This window comes from Equus przewalskii, chromosome 3, assembly GCF_037783145.1.
Source record: "Equus przewalskii isolate Varuska chromosome 3, EquPr2, whole genome shotgun sequence".
Lineage (NCBI taxonomy): Eukaryota > Metazoa > Chordata > Mammalia > Perissodactyla > Equidae > Equus > Equus przewalskii.
This window is the reverse complement of record NC_091833.1, coordinates 40,963,141-40,980,814: the sequence shown is the minus strand read 5'-3', so window position 1 is coordinate 40,980,814 and position 17,674 is coordinate 40,963,141. Positions and strand designations below refer to the sequence as shown.

The 17,674-nt window shown below is 36.4% G+C and overlaps 1 protein-coding gene across 3 annotated transcripts in view; it reads right to left on the bottom strand.

Annotated features, from left to right (window-relative positions):
- STPG2 (sperm tail PG-rich repeat containing 2) overlaps positions 1-17,674 on the bottom strand; it is a 519,252-nt gene that overhangs the window by 469,700 nt on the left and 31,878 nt on the right. For all 3 annotated transcript variants that reach the window (XM_070614235.1, XM_070614236.1, XM_070614237.1), the window contains one exon: positions 15,114-15,225. In XM_070614235.1, the coding sequence (XP_070470336.1) occupies positions 15,114-15,225 (112 nt within the window). The remainder of the gene's footprint in view (positions 1-15,113; positions 15,226-17,674) is intronic.

Sequence of the window (17,674 nt, the reverse complement as noted above, 5' to 3'; positions counted from 1 at the left end):
CACCACAATCAAGTAATTAATATATCCATCGCTTCAGATAGTTATCATTTTCATTTCCTTTTTACTGTTGATGTAAGATACTTCCATACCTATTTTGTTTAGAGTTTTAACCATGAACAGGCATTGAACTTTGTCAAATGCTTTTTCTGCATCTACTGAGATGATCACGTGGAGTTTTTTCTTTCATTTTGTTAATGTGTTGTATCATGTTGACTGATTTGTGTATGTTGAACCATCCTTGCATCCCTGGGATAAATCCCAATTGGCCATGGTATATGATTCTTTTAATGTGCTGCTAATTCAGTTTGCTAATATTTTATTAAGGAGTTTGCATCAATATTCATCAGGGATACTGGCCTGTAGTTTTCCTTTCTTGGAGTGTCTTTGCCTGGTTATAGCATCAGGTGATGCTGGCCTCATATAATGAGTTTGAAAGTGTTCCCTCTTCTATTTTCTAGAAGAATTTAAGAAGGATTGATATTAATTCTTCTTTGAATATTTGATAGAATTCATCCATGAAGACATTAGGTCCAGGCTTTTCTTTGTCAGGATATTTTTTATTATTGATTCAATCTCTTTGCTATTGGTCTGCTCAGGCTTCCTATTTATTTCTGATTCAGTTTTGGTAGGTTGCACGTTTCTAGAAATTTATTCATTTCTTGTAGGCTCTCCAGTTTGTTGGCACATAGTTGTTCATAATAGTCCCTTATAATCTTTTTTATTTCTGAGGCATCCAATGTAATGTCTACTCTTTCATTTGATTTTATTTATTTGAGTATTCTTTCGCTTGTTCTCAGTGTGTATAATGGTTTGTCAATTTTGTTTACCTTTCTTTTTGTTTCTTATCTGTTTTATTCAGACAAGAATAAAATCTTTTTGTTTCTTTTCATTTATCTTTCCTGTTTTATTCAGTTTTTTCTTTTTTATTTTTGGTTGTTCTCTATTTCATGTATTTCTGCTCTAATCTTGATTATTTCCTCCCTTTGGCTAACTCTTGGCTTAGTTTGTTCTTGTTTTTCTAGTTCCTCATGGTGTAAAGCTGGGTTATTTATTTGAGATATTTCTTCTGTTTTAATGTAGGCATTATTCACTATACACATCCTTCTTAAAACTGCTTTTGCTGCAACCCATAAGTTTTGGTATGTTGTGTTTTCATTTCCATTTGTTTTGAGATATCTTTTATCTTCCTTTTGATTCCCTCTTTGACGAATTTTTAAGAAAGTGTTGTTTAGTTTCCACATATTTGTGAATTTTCCCATTTTCTTGCTGTCATTGATTCTATTTTTATTCCATTGTGTCACAAAAGATATTTGGAATGATTTTGATATTCTTAAATTTGTTAAGTCTTGTCTTTTGACCTAACAAGCAGTCTATCTTGGAAAATATTCAGTGTGCACTTGAGTAGAATGTGTGTTCTTCTGCTGTTGGGTAGAAATTTCTGCACAGGTCAGTTAGATTCATTTGCTCTATAATGTTGTTCAAGTCAGTTGTTCCTGTATTGATTTTCTGTCTGGATGTCCTATCCATTATTGAAAGTGAGTCATTATAGTCCCCCACTATTTTGTATTGCTGTCAATTCTGCCTTAAGGTCAGTCAATATTTGTTTTATATATTTACGTGTTCTCATATTGAGTGCATATATAATTGTTATATCTTTCTGTTGAATTGACCCCTTTATCATCATCCATTGACCTTCCTTGTCCCTAGACACAGTTTTAAACTTAAATCCTATTTTGTCTGCTATAAGTATAGCCACCCTTGCTTTCTTTTAGTCACCATTTGCATGAAATATCTTTTTTCGTGTCTTCACTTTGGACCTATGTGTGTCTTTAATTTTAAAGTGAGTCTCTTATAAGCAACATATCGTTGGATCTCATCTTTTTTTATCCATTCAGCCACTCTAGGCCTTTTTATTGGTGAGTTTAATGCATTTACATTTAAGGTAGTTATTGATAAGTGAGGACTTACCACTGCCACTTTTTAAAATTGTCTTCTTTTTATCTTGTGGTTGTTTTGTCCCTCTCTTTCTCTCTCACTGTCTTCCTTTGTAATTTGATGATTTTTGTAGTGATTTGCTTTGGGTTTTTTCTTTTTATCTTTTGTGTATTATAGGTTTTTTCATGGTTCACTCAAAGGTTCTATAAAATATCTTGTAGTTAGAACCTTCTACTTCAACTTGATAACAACTTAACTTCAATCACATGCAAAAACAGTAACATTTACTACCCCGACATACACACACACTGTATTCTTGTAGACACAGTTTGCTTCTTTTTACATTATATGCCATTAAAAAATATGTTTACCTATTGACTTTTAAAGTAATTTACACACCATCTTTACTGTGTTATGTTAATGTGTATATGTCTATATATTTACCTTTACTTATAAGATTTATGTTTTCCTATATTTTCACATTGCTATTTAGCATGTTTTCATTTCAGTTTGAAGAAATCACTTAAGCATATCTTGTAAGGCGGGCCTAGTAGTGACAAATTCCCTCACTTATTGTTTGTCTGGGAAAGATATTATCTCTCCTTCATTTTTAAATAATAATATTTCCAGGTATAGTACTCTTATACTATAAGAATTTTTTTCTTTCAGTACTTTGAAAATATCTTCTACTGGCCTCAAGTTTCCTGCTGAGAAATCCACTTATATTTTTATGGGGGGACTGCAGGAGGAGGGGGTCCTTACATGTGATAAATCACTTTTCTCTTGCTGCATTCAAAATTCTCTGTTGTTGACTTTTTAAAATTTTATGATAATCTGTCTCAGTGTAATCTTCTTTGGGTTGATCTTGTTTCTGGATCTTTGAGCTTCATAAATATGTATGTCCATTTCCCTCCAAAGATTTGGGAAGTTTTAAGCCATCATTTCTTTCTGCCCCTTTCTCTCTCTCTTTGCCTTCTGAGACTCCCAAAATGCATATATTGGGTTCTCTAATCATGTCCAATAAATCCAGCAGACTTTCTTCACTCTTTTTCATTCATTTATCTTTTTCTTCTCTGACTGGATAATTTCACAAGACCTCTCTTTGAGTTCACAGATTCTGTCTTCTACTTGATTGAATCTACTCTAGAAACTCTCTATGGCATCTTTCATTTCATTTATTGTACTCTTCAGCTTCAGAACTTCTGTTTAGTTCTTTTTCAAGATTTTCATCTCTGTTAACTTTCTCATTTTATTCCTGTACTGTTATCCTGATTTCATTGAGTTGTCTACCTTTGTTCTCTTGTAGCTCACTGAGCTTCCTTGAAACAATAATTTCAAATTCATTGACAGGCAATTAATAGATCCTCATTTCTTTGAGGCCAGTTACTGGAAAATTACTGTGTTCCTTTGGCAGTGTCATGTTCCCTTGATTTTTTTGTGTTTCTTATAGCCTTGCATTGATGTTTTCACATTTTAGGGAGCAGTCACCTCTTCCAGACTTGATGGACTGGCTTCAGTGGGAAAAGAACTACGAGTGGTTGTGAGGGTACCAGATGAGTGGGATGCAGTGGCTCCAGCTCTAGGGGGACAGGGGACCACAGAGGAAGCTCTTGCTTTAAGAAGGGTGCAAAAGTATACACTCCATGAATCTCTAATACCTAATGTCAATGTCATCAAAGATTGCAGAGTTGTTTAGCAGCTAAGGATAGAGGTGTCCACAGTGGCACCAAGGGCTATTGGGGTCCTTAGTGTCAAAATCTGCTGCAGTCCTCCTGTTCTCCTTTTCCCCATAGGAGGAAGTCATAGCCAAAGGGATCCCTCTTGGAGTTGGGTCCAGTGCAGAAGCATACTCACTGCAGTGTTCATGTTGGTATCTAAGATGTGGGCACATACGTAGCCACCACAGAGATAGGGTCCTGGGTGTGTGCATGGTTGCAAGTGGTGGGTGGCAACTCCAGCCCTGGAGTCCAGCAGCTGTGGTGGCTTCTTCTCAAGGGCAGGCAAGCGGCATGGACTCCACGCAGCTCCATCAGCTGAGTTAAGCTTACAAGACTTCAGGAATCCTCAGTAGTGAAAGTTTCAGATGTCCATGGTGGTGACAAGGGCTGCCAGGGTCCTCTCACTCCCCTTTCCCAAGTTGGGGAAGATCACACAGGTGGGATCCATCTTGGCATTAAACTATAATGGACTGAGGGATGGCATGATGCAGGTAAAATGCCTCCCACACTTTTCCATGTGGTCTTGTTCAGTTTTGAGCTCCTCAGGGTTCCCGTAGCTTCCTTGTTGTACTTCAGAGCTCTCCCAGACCTATTTTCATCAGTATGTAGTTCTTTCTTGGTTGTTATTGTTTTTTATGGGGGGATAAGTGTTGGGACTCTTAGTTCCCCATCTTGCTAATATTACTTTCAGAAAATATTTTATGTTTAAAAAATTCATTTCCTGACTTCCAGTTTCCACTTCTACATGTAGGGAACTTGGATGTTGCCACTCCTCCCTAACAAGTAAAAATCTGAACAGAATGAAAAATCTAACTCTTCTTAGATCCGCAAGAGAGCAGAGGACACAGGGCAAACTTCCGTCCCCAAAATTGGAGAGACAGACAGGCAAATACAGGGAGTTACAGCTTGTCAAAACAGAGACTCACAAGTAGAAACCACTGTGCAAACCAGTGCTGGGGTAGAAAAATCTGAACTGTAATTGAAGAATTGCTGGAGGCTCAGGGCAAACAAGTCTGAGAGTTAAAAACTCCAGGGGCCCAGTCACAGGGGAGGGCCCCACAATACTGATTTACATCCAGGAGCTCAACTAGGTTCTCACAGTAAATACTGAAGAAAAATCGCCTCATGATTCTGGAAGGGGAAAAGGAAAGGGACCATTTTGAAATATGCCAGAGCACTCTGTTTTTCTTAACAAGGCCTGCTTTCAAGAGAATCTAAGTAACTAGAGCCTAACCTGGAGGAATATTATCAGCACCTAACAGTCCTGGGAAGGGAAATACCCAACTCCAGTCACCTCTAGCCTTCCACATAGAATAAGAGAAATATCCAACTCAAGCCCACAGTAGCCAACCTATCCCACCTAAGGGGGGAGAAAAAACTGAGAAACACTTGTGAAGTTCACAGTCCAGAGGCATAGGCTCACTAAAGGACTGGACTATAGACTGCTTCCCCTCCCCATACCTTACTGCCACATCACTAAAGGCACATTTACAGCAGTTCGTTTACCTGATACACCACATCAAGTGCTATAGATTGAATGTTTGTGGCCCCCAAAATTCATGTTTAAACTAATTCCCATTGTAATGGTATTTGGAGGTGGCACATTTGGGAGGTGATTAACTCATGAGGGCAGAGCTCTCATGAATGGGATTAGTGGCCTTATGAAAAAAAAAAACACCCAAGAAAGTTCCCTTGCCCATTGCACTCTGTAAAGACACAGCAAAAAGATGACCATGTATGAACCAGGAGGTGGGCCCTCAACAGACACTGAATCTGCTGGCACTGCGATCTTGAACTTTCCAGAGTCCCAGAACTATAAGGAATAAATTTCTCTTGTTTATAAGCCACCCAGTCTGTGGTATTATGCTTTAGCAACCCAAGAAGACTAAGACATACAGTTATCAAAAAAAAAATTATGATGAATACTAAAAGGCAAAAAGTTAGAAGAGACAGAGCAAGCATTGGAACCAAGGATGGGAGAGGTGGTAAATTCATGAGATCTGGAACTGAAAACAAGTAAGATCAATATGCTAAGGGCTCTAATGGATAAAGAAGAAAGGATGAGCAATGTAAGCAGAAGACGAAAATCCTAAGAAAGAACCAAAAAGAAACACTTGAGATCAAAAACATAAAAGAAATGAAGAATGCCTTTGTAGGTTTATTAGTAGACTGGACATGGCTGAGGAAAGAATCTCTGAGTTGGAAGCTATCTCCAAAACTTAAACCTCCAAAACTGAAAAACAAACAGGAAAAAGACTGAAAAAAGCAAACAGAATATCCAAAGACTGTGGGACAACTACAAAAGATATAACATATGCATAATGGAAATACCAGAAGAAGAAAGAGGGAAAGGAACAGAAGAAATATTTGAAACAATAATGACTGAGAATTTCCCCAAAATTTATGTCAGACACCAAACCACAGATCCAGGATGGCCAGTGCCAAAAAATAAGGAAAATGCCCAAAAATCTACACTTAGCCATACCCTCTTCAAACTACAGAAAATAAAAGATAAAGAAAAAAATCCTGAAAGAAGACAGAGGGAAAAAACACTTTACCTAAAGAGGAACAAAGAATTACATCAGAATTCTCCAAAGAAACTCTGCAAGCAAGAAAGGAGTGGAGTGAAACACTTAAAGTGTTGAGATGAAAAAAAAAAAAAAACCTAGAATTCCATACTCTGTAAAATTATACTTTAAAAGTGAAAGAGGAATAAAGACTTTCTCAGACAGACAAAAATTGAGGGAATTTGTTGCCAGTAGATCTACCTTGGACAAAATGTTAAAAGAAGTTCCTCAGAGAGAAGGAAAATAATATAGCTCAGAAATTCAGATCTGCATCAAGGCAGGAATAAGCAAAGGTAAAATAAAAATTTTTATTTGTGTTATTCTTAATTGATCTAACATATAACAGTTTGTTCAAAATAATAATAGCAACAATATATTCAATTATGTATGCTTATGTACATATCATATATTTATATGTTGATGTATGCTTATATATAAGTGAAATGAATGACAGGAATGATGCAGACAACAGAGGGTGGAATTAGGATTATTTTGTTATTACAAGGTATCACACTACCTGCAAGGTGGTATAGTATTATCTGAAAGTGGACAAGGATTAGTTGTAAAAGAATATTGAAAACTAGCACAAACACTTAAAAAGTAAAGAAAGAAGTATAGCTACAAGCCAAGAAAGGAGAGAAAATTTAATCTTATTAAATGTTTTAATTAAAGCCACAAAAGATAGAAAAAGGAAAAAACAGGAACAAAGAACAAGGGCATCAAATACAAAGCAGTAACAAAAGTGGTAGACATTCATCCAACTATATCAATAATTACTAAATATCATTGACATAAATGTACCACTTAAAAGACAGAGATTACCAGAGTGGATCAAAAAACAAGCCCCGCTAGATAAGACTTGTATATAGTAGTCGTGCTGTCTACAAGAATCTCACTTTAAATATAAAGATACATATAGATTAAAAGTAAATGGGGGAGTGACATCAGCATGATGGCGAAGTGAACTTGCATAGGGATTCTCTCCCCTGCAACATACAATGAAAAAGGTCATCCATGCTCCAACAAAGGACATCCTAACACAACACAAAAAACATCGGAGAGACATACAGCCATACAAGGGAGGGCAGAGAGGCTGGAGCCCCCCTTGGAGGAGCTGGAATGGGGTAAGAGAGAACTTCACTCACTCCCCTAAAGACTGTGATCCATGACCACAGGAGGCTCCAAGAGGGAAGGAACAGGGGAAGGGACATTCATTCACAGGAACATCAAGGACCCCTAAGGGCCCGTGCAGCCTAGAGGGAAAAACTCAATCTGGACGAGAGATTTCATGGGGGGTGACATCATCAAGCCAACACCCCAGGAGAGGGGATCGTGAGAGAAAAGCAAGAAAGCCCAGAGTGAACAAAGGAAAAAGCACCCCTCCCCGCATGCACCCCACAGACCACAGCCTGGGATTTTGGCTGAAGGCGGAGGGCTCAGAATATGAAGCTCTTGACCTCCACCCAGTGGTAACAGTCGGTAAGTGCAACCAAATAATATCAGGATGTGTAAGAACCAAACCACCTCCTCTAGCAATATCAAACACTGTATCAAATCTCCAGACCAGAGAGAAAATGACAAGTATCCAGAATTCAGTCCTGAGGACACAGAAATATGTAATATAAATGACAATGAATTCAAAACAGCTATCATCAAATAACTCAACGAGGTAAAAGAGAATGTAGAGAAACAATTCAACAAGTTCAGGAGCTATTTCACAAAAGAGATTGAAACTATAAAGAAGAATCAGCCAGAAATATTGAAAGACACAATGGAAGAGTTGAAACCAAAACAATGATTCCCTGAATGCTCAAGTGGACATCATAAAGCAGTGTATCAGCATAATAGAAGATAGACATGTTGAAATGCTCCAGACAGAGGAGGAGAGAGAACTAAGAATAAAAAGAAATGAAGAAAGTCTCTGAGAAATATCCGACCCAATTACAAAAAGCAACATAAGAATGATAGGTATTCAAGAAGGAGAAGAGAAGGAAAATGGAGCAGAAAGTGTGTTCAAAGAAATGATAGCAGAGAACTTCCCAAACCTAGGGAAAGAGAGGGAAATCTGTGTGGAAGAGGCTTCCAGATCTCCTAGATACGTCAATGTAAAAAGACCTACTGCAAGACGTCTAGTAGTGAAACTGGAAAAAATGAATGACAAAGAAAGAATACTCAGGGCAGCAAGACAGAAGAAAATAACCTACAAAGGAATCCCTATTAGGCTTTCAGCAGATTTCTCTGCAGAAACCTTACAAGCTAGGAGAGAATGGAATAACATATTCAAATCTTTGAAAGACAAAAATTTCCAGCCAAAAATACTCTATCCAGCAAAAATATCCTTCAGATATAATAGAGAAATAAAAGCTTTCACAGACAAACAAAAGCTACGGGAGTTCATAGCCACAAGACCCCCCTAGAAGAAATCCTCAAGAAGGTCCTCATACCTGGAAAAAAAAATAGGGAGAAAGGGGTTACAAAGCACAGAGTAAGGAGATAAATAGGTAGACAGAATTGCAACAGGATAGCAAATATGCAAGTACAGCATTAAAGATAATAGGGAAGGAAAATACCAAAAACAAAGATAATCTTGTCAGTTTAACCACACACTCACAACACAAGATGGAATAAAATGTGAGAAAAACAACTTAGGGGAGGAGGAGTAAAGAGACTGAATCGGTTTAGACTAAGGAAATAAGAGTCCATCAAAAATGGACTATCTTATACACGAGATTCTGAATATAAACCTCATTGTAACCACTAAACAAAAAAGCAGAACAGAGACACAAATAATAAATAAGGAGAAGACAAAGAAACACATCATAAAAAACTACAGAATTCAAGGGGTAGACCAAAACACACAGGATGAGAAATAAAGGAAATGAAGGAGAACCAGAAAATGAGTGATAAAATGATAGCATTAAGCCCTCATACATCAATAATCGCCCTAAATGTAAATGGATTAAATTCTCCAATGAAAAGACACAGAGTAGCAAGATGGATTAAAGAACAAGACCCAACAACATGCTGCCTCCAGGAAACACATCTCAGCTCCAAAGGCAAACATAGCTTCAGAGTGAAGTGGTGGAAGATGATACTGCAAGCTAATGGCAAATAAAAGAAAGCAGGTGTCCCAATACTTATATAAGACAAAGTAGACTTCAAGATAAGGCAGGTAAAGAGAGACAAAGAGGGGCAGTATATAATGACCAAAAGAACACTCCATCAGGAAGATATAACACTTATGAATATCTATGTACCCAACACAAGAGCACCAAAGTTCACAAAGCAACTATTAACAAACATAAAAGAAGATATTAAAAATAACACAATAATAGTAGGGGACCTCAACACCTCAGTCACATTAATGGATAGACCATCCAGACAGAAAATCAACATGGAAACAGTGCAACTAAATGAAAAGCTAACCCAGATGGACTTAATAGACATACATAGAACACTCCATCCCAAAACAGCGGAATACACATTCTTCTCAATGCACACAGACATTCTCAAGGATAGACCATATGTTTGGAAACAAGGCAAGCCTCAATAAACTTAAGAAAATTGAAATAATAACAAGCATCTTTCCTGATCACAATGCTATAAAGCTACAAATTAATTACAAGAAAAAAGCTGAGAAAGGGACAAAGATGTGGAGACTAAACAACATGCTATTGAACAAGCAATGGATCATTGAAGAAATTAAAGGAGAAATCAAAAAATATTTGGAAACAAATGAAAATGGTAACATATCATACCAACTCAAATGGCATGCATCAAAAGCCATATTAAGAGGGAAGTTCATTGCAATACAGGCACACCTTAACGAACAAGAAAAATCCCAAATAAGCAATCTCAATTACACCTAACTGAATTACAAAAAGAACAAACAAAGCCCAAAGTCAGCAGAAGGAGACAAAGAATAAAAGTCAGAGCAGAAATAAATGCTATTGAAACAAAAAAGGCAGTATAAAGGATCAATGAAACGAACAGCTGGTTCTTTGAGAAGATAAGAAAAATTGTCAAACCCCTAGCCAGACTGACAAAAAAAGACAGAGAGAGAAACCTCAGAAAAACAAAATTAGAAATGAAAGAGGAGAAATAACAATGGACACCACAGAAATACAATGGATTATAAGAGAATACTATAAAAAAATTTCATGCCAACAAAATAGATAAGCTAGAGGAAATGGATAAATTCTTAGACTCATACAACCTCCCAAAGCTGAACCAAGAAGAAACAGACAAATCTGAATAGACCAATCACAAGGAAAGAGATTGAAACAGTAATCAAAAGCATGCCAAAGAATAAAACCCCAGGACCAGATGGCTTCCCTGGGGAATTCTACCAAACTTTCAGAGAGGATTTAATACCTATCCTGCTCAAGCTATTCCAAAAAATTATGGAAGGTGGAACACTTCCTAACACATTCTATGAGGCCAACATCACTCTGATACCAAAGCCTGACAAGGACAACACGAAAAAGGAAAACTACAGGTCAATATCACTGATAAACCTAGATACAAAAATCCTCAACAAAATTTTGGCAAACCGAATTCAGCAATACATCAAAAAGATCATACATCATGATCAAGTGGGATTTATACCAGGGACACAGGGATGGTTCAACATCTGCAAATCAATCAATGTGATATACCACATCAATGAATTGAGGAATAAAAACCATATGATCATCTCAATTGACCCAGAGAAAGCATTTGACAAGATTCAACAGGCATTTATGATAAAAACTCTTAACAAAATAGGGATAGAAGTAAATTACCTCAACATAATAAAGGCCATATATGACAAACCCACAGCCAACATCATACTCAATGGGCAAAAACTGAGCGCCATCCCCATGAGAACTGGAACAAGACAAGGATGCCCACTATCACCACTCTTATTCAACATAGTACTAGAGATTTTTGCCAGAGCAATTAGGCAAGAGAAAGGAATAAAGGGAATCCGAATAAGGAGTGAAGAAGTGAAACTCTCACTGTTTGCAAATGACATGATCTTATATGTTGAAAACCCCAAAGAATCCATCAGAAAAATAACAGAAATAATTAACAACTACAGTAAAGTTGCAGGGTACAGAATCAAGTTACAAAAATCAGTTGCTTTTCTATACTCCAACAATGAACTTACAGAAAGAGAACTCAAGAATACAATTCCATTTAAAATCACAACTAAAAGAATAAAGTACCTAGGAATAAATTTAATCAAGCAAGACTTATACAATGAAAGCTATAAGACGTTACTGAAAGAAATTGATAATGACATAAAGAGATGGAAAGAGATTCTATGCACATGGATTGGAAGAATAAACATACTTAAAATGTCCATACTACCCAAAGCAATCTACAGATTCAATGCAATCCCAATCAGAATCCCAATGACATTCTTCATGGAAATAAAACAAAGAATCCTAAAATTCATATGGGGCAACCAAAGACCCCAAATTGCTAAGGCAATCCTGAGAATAAAAGAACAAAGCTGGAGGCATCAAAATCCCTGACTTCAAAATGTACTACAAAGCCATAGTGATCAAAACAGCATGGTACTGGTACAAAAACAGGCACACAGATCAATGGAAGAGAACTGAAAGCCCAGAAATAAAACTGCACATTTATGCACAGCTCATCTTCCACGAAGGTGCCAAGAACATACAATGGAGAAAAGATAGTCTCTTCAATAAATGGTGTTGGGAAAATCACGTGCAAAAGAACAAAAGTAGACCACTATCGCATGCCATATACAAAAATAAACGCAAAATGGATCAAAGACTTGAAGTCCTGAAACCATAAAACTCCTGGAAGACAATATAGGTAGTACACTCTTTGACATCAAACTTAAAAGGATCTTATCAAATACCACCTCTTCTCAGACAAGGGAAACAAAAGAAAAATAGAAACAAGTTGGAGTTCAACAGACTGAAGAGCTTCTGCAAGGCAAAAGAAACTAGGATCAAAACAAAGAGACAACCCACCAATCAGGAGATAATATTTGCAAATAATATGTCTGACAAGGGGTTAATCTCCATAATATATAAGGAACTCACACAACTGAACAATAAAAAAAAGAACAGCCTGATCAAAAGATGGGCAGAGGATATGAAGAGACATTTTTCCACAGAAGATATACAGATGGCCAATAAACACATGAAAAGATGTTCAACATCACTAATCATCAGGGAAATGCAAATCAAAATTACACTAAGATCCCACCTTATGCCTGTTAAAATGGCTATAATCACTGAGACCAAAAATAACAAATGTTGGGGAGGGTGTAGAGAAAAGGGAACCCTCATACACTGCTGGTGGGAATGCAAACTGGTGCAGCCAATATGGAAAACAGTATGGAGATTCCTCAAAAAACTAAAAATAGAACTACCATACGACCCAGCTATCCCACTACTGGATATCTACCCAAACAACTTGAAATCAACAATCCAAAGTAACATATACATCCCTATGTTCTTTGCAGCACTATTCACAATAGCCAAGACATGGAAACAATCCAAGTGCTCATCAACTGATTGGATAAAGAAGATGTGGTATATATATACAATGGAATACTACTCAGCCACCAACAAGACAAATCCATCCCATTTGCAACAACATGGAAGGACCTGGAGGGAATTATGCTAACTGAAATACGCCAGACTGAGAAAGACAAACGCCAGATGATTTCACTCATATGCAGAATATGAACAAACACATGGACAAAGAAAACAGTTCAGTGGTAACCAGGGGAAGTGGGGTGGGGGGTGGGCATAGAGGGTGAAGGGGAGCACTGATGTGGTGACAGTCAAGAAATAATGTACAACTGAAATCTCACACTGATAGAAACTATTATGAACTCGATAAAAAATTTTTAAAAAGTAAATGGATGGAGAAAAATATACCATGCTAACACTAATCAAAAGAAAGCAAGACTAGTCATATTAATTTCATACAGAGCCGACTTTAAAGCAAGGAAAGTTATCAGGCATAAAGAAGATAATTACTTAAGGATAAAGGGGTCAATTCTCCAAAAAGGCATAACAATTCTTAACGTATATGCGCCCAGCAGAGCAGCAAACTATATCAGGCAAAAACTAATAGAACTGCAAGGAAAAGCAGATGAATGCACTACCACAGTTGGAGATTTCAAGACCCCCTCTCAAAAATCGACAGACTAGCAGGCATAAAATCAGTAAAGACATAGTTGGACTCAATAACACCATCAATCAACTAGATACAGTTTACATCATTTATATCATTGAAAGTACAGATGAGAATCTAAGTTTCCACCTTAGGAAAACAAAGAAGAGCAAATTAAATCCAAAATAAGCAGAAGAAAAGAAATAGTAAGAATTAGAACAGAAATTGAAAATAAGAACTAAATAGAGAAAATCAACAGAATCAAATGCTGGTTCTTTGAAAAGATCAATAAAATCTGTTAATCTCTAGCCATGCAAACTAAAAAAAACCAAAGAGGACACAGGTTACTAATATCAGAAATAAAGGAGGGGACGTCACTACAATCACGTAGACATTAAAATGATAATAAATGAATACTTTGAAAATCTCTGTGCTCATACATTTGATAACCTAGATGAAATGTATCAATTCCCTGAAACACTCAATCTGCCAAACTCACACACGAAGAAACAGATGGTCCGAATAGGCCTCTATCTATTAAAGAAATTCAATCAATAATTAATAACCTTCCAAAACAGAAACTGCCAGGCCTAGACAGGTCCACTGGTGGATTCTACCAAATATTTAAGGAAGAAATTATACCAATTCTCTTCAATCTCTTTCAGAGGATAGAAGCAGAGAGCATACATCCCAACTCATTCTGAGGCCAGCATTACCCTAACACCAAAAGGAGGCAAAGATGCTACAAGAAAACTACAGACCAATATCTCTCATGATTCTAAATTAACACTTTTTATGCTGTTTTAGATTTATAATTGTTATTCTATGAAAACAATTGTATTATATTATTCTGTTATTTTGTCTTTTTCTAATATTTCTATAAATAATTTTTTTATTGCTGCTTAATACTCAGGGGAAGACTAAGGAAATCAAATGCAGAGAACATTCTTATTGAAATAGTCATTGATTTTTTAACTGAGAATCATTTATCCTTACTCTAAATGTATCCATTTTAAATTTTGTAATCCTATAATACACAAGTTTTTAAGTTTAAATATAATAATACGCTGAAGGGAAGAAGATCCAAGGCTTTATTTTTCTACAAGTCCCAAAGGAGTAAACTGAAATGTAGCAACCAAAAAATATATTTAATGGAATTGGAGGTTTTATGTTAATAAATATACACTATCCAGAACAAGGAAGATGAAAATCTTACCACGTACTAAGCAGACTACACCAAGAATATTATGCTTAGTTCTAGTATCATATTTTTTAAAAAGAGAGAGAGAGCTTCACAAACTGAAGAAGATCCCTAGATAATGTCAAAGGAAAATAAGTTATCTTGAAGTTAAATAATGAGAATAGTCAAAGATATTTACAACATTTATCATTATTAGAAAAGATTAAAAAAGGGATTGAAAAGATTAAAAAAGGGATAGGAAAAAGGAGAATAAGTAGACAGCAGGCAGGTACATTTTGGTCAGTTTAAGAAGGGAATTGTAAGAAACAGAGTTGTCCACTACTGAAACAAGAAACCTTAGGGTTAGTGAGCCCTTTATCACAAGAGGTGTTAGCAGAGACAGTCATCACTCAATCGAGGTTTGAAGTACTGCTGCTTCCACCATATTCGTTGAGTGACAATTAGCCACCAGTCACAGTAGATCTAAGAGTACTCTAACCTTGTGATATGAGTCAATGAGCTTAACCTCTAGAATGTAGATGAAATAGCTACTTTTCAACTTACCTTTTTTTCCTCCTGCAATATTATTACTTCATAAAGTCGTGGGAGAGATAAGCAATAATTTTGCTGTTGATCTCTCTTGATGTTAATATTTTCATAATGTGGTGTCTTTTTCCTTTAGAAAATTCAGAAAGAAATTGAGGAACTCTCAAGGATTCAAATATATAAATGTTTATATAAGCAAAGAATATTTTTACACCATTTCCTGCTTAAAAAATATGCAATAATACGATCATCTGGGTATGTCAAACCAAAATATTCTAAACTTTGTAAAATGCATTCATTTATGTTGTTTAGTTCTGCATTTTCCAATTCAGAGAACTATAACAAATCTATTCTAATAAGGACAGCAAAAAAGAAAACAGGATGTTGGATTTATGTCATGAGTTTAAACAAAAAGCCACCAAAAAAATGTTTCCTGTCTACTCTGGGGCCGGCCCGATGGTACAGCAGTTTCGCACGTTCTACTTCAGCGGCCTGGGGTTTGCTGGTGTGGACCTATGCATTGCTTGTCAAGCCATGCTGTGGTAGGAGTCCCACACATAAAACAGAGGAAGATGGGCACAGATGTCAGCTCAGTCTTCCTCAGCAAAAAAGAGAAGGATTGGCAGCAGATGTTAGCTCAGGGCTAATCTTCCTCAAAAAAAAAAAAGTTTCCTGTGTATTCCGTTTACCATAAAAAGCCTTTTAAATTTCAAATCCCTTGGTATTTCAACTATTACCAAAATAAGAGGAAAATAGTCCTATGCTATTTATATCATAAAACAATCAGTAAAAGGGCATAAAGAAAGATCTTTGAAAATGAAAAAGAAGCTTATTTTCATTGATATTTACATGACCTCACGAAAATAAGAAAATAAACAGTGATTAAGAGTGCAAGCTTTGGGGGCCAGTCAGGTGGCAGAGTAGTTAAGTTCACACATTCCGCTTCAGGGGCCTGGGGTTCGCCTGTTCGGATCCTGGGTGCAGACATGGCACCACTTGTCAAGCCACGCTGTGGTAGGTGTCCCACATATAAAGTAGAGGAAGATGGGCACGGATATTAGCTCAGGGCAAGTCATCCTCAGCAAAAAGAGGAGGATTGGCAGCAGATGTTAGCTCAGGGCTAATCTTCCTCAAAAAAAAGAAAGTGCAAGCTTTGGAGTCAGGCAACCTGACATGAATCCTAGCATTGCTACCTCCTGTGGGACCTTACACAAATCACCCAACTTCTCTAAGCTTCAGATTAGATTCTTCACCTGATTGGAAATAGTAATAACCAATTCTCCAGGTTGTAATGATTAATGTAGACAATATATGTGAAGTGTTTAGTGCCACACATGGCCCATAAAAAGTACATAATAACTGTTAGCTATCATTATTACAAGAATTATATTTAAATAGGTTATGCTGACTATACTATTTTTTCTATTCCTTAAACAGAATTTCAAAAAAATCTCATATTAAACATTTTTAATGAACATAAGCAGATTAAAAAACAGATAATAAAAAAACAGGAAAACAAATGCTTGTTACATAATTGCTATTATTTTCTTTGTTTGACAATGCTACGATTTAAATATGCATTTAATATCTTACTTCACTGTTAAATGCTGACTTCACTGATTTTTTTTCACATAAAATTCAACAAATGAACATGTTTTCAAAACCCCAAATAGTTTAATGGATAACAAATTTATATTTGCGATATCAGAAGGGGCACGTATCATTTAGGTCTGCGTCTTTCCCAAAAAGTGACCTGAAAGCTGCATTTTCCATTTACAGTGGCCAAGTACCTGCACTTTTATACCACAGCAAAACTCCCAGAATAATTCTGACTCAACCAATAAGATAAAAAGTCAAAAAAAAAATGGTAGAAAATGTTAACTGCCAGACAGAACCGAGACAACTCCAAATAAAAGGTACAGTGAAGGCACCAAAACCAAAGAGCGGACAAATTCCGGCGATGCTGACAGAGTGAAGCAGTCTGGGATGCCATCTCTATGGACACATTCCTACAGGCAAAAGTGAAAATACAAGGAGAGGAAGAGAAGAAACAAGAGAAACAATAAAGATCAAGGAGAAAGTAATATTAAAAAAATAGGAGGAGAATGGGAGTGCGACAGGGTTGGAGAAGTACACAGTACTGTTAGGAAAACACTACCAGGCAAAATCAGAGCAACACGATTAGATGGAGTCTTGGTAATGCTCGAGGTACTTCGTCAGAAGTGCAGTGGAAGGGATGGAAAACAATCATCACAGAGCTATATGCCTTAAAAAAGGTTAATTTTGCTTTATGTTAATCAAACCTCAATAAAACCGACAGGCAGGCAGACAGGCAGATAGACAGAGACAAACTGACAGATAAGCAAAGCAGCCAAACTAAAAGAAGAAAAGGATAAGATGAGAATACTAAATAACATACGCCAAGGGGATGAGCAGAGTTAGAGCATTTGATAGACTTTGTTCTGTTCATAAGAAAGACAAAGATACTGTTTTAGATCCCATTGAGCTAAATCCACATGTTAAAGTTCTAGTGTAAGTAATAAAAGAATAAAAATTCAAGGTGTATCTCCCATATTAGG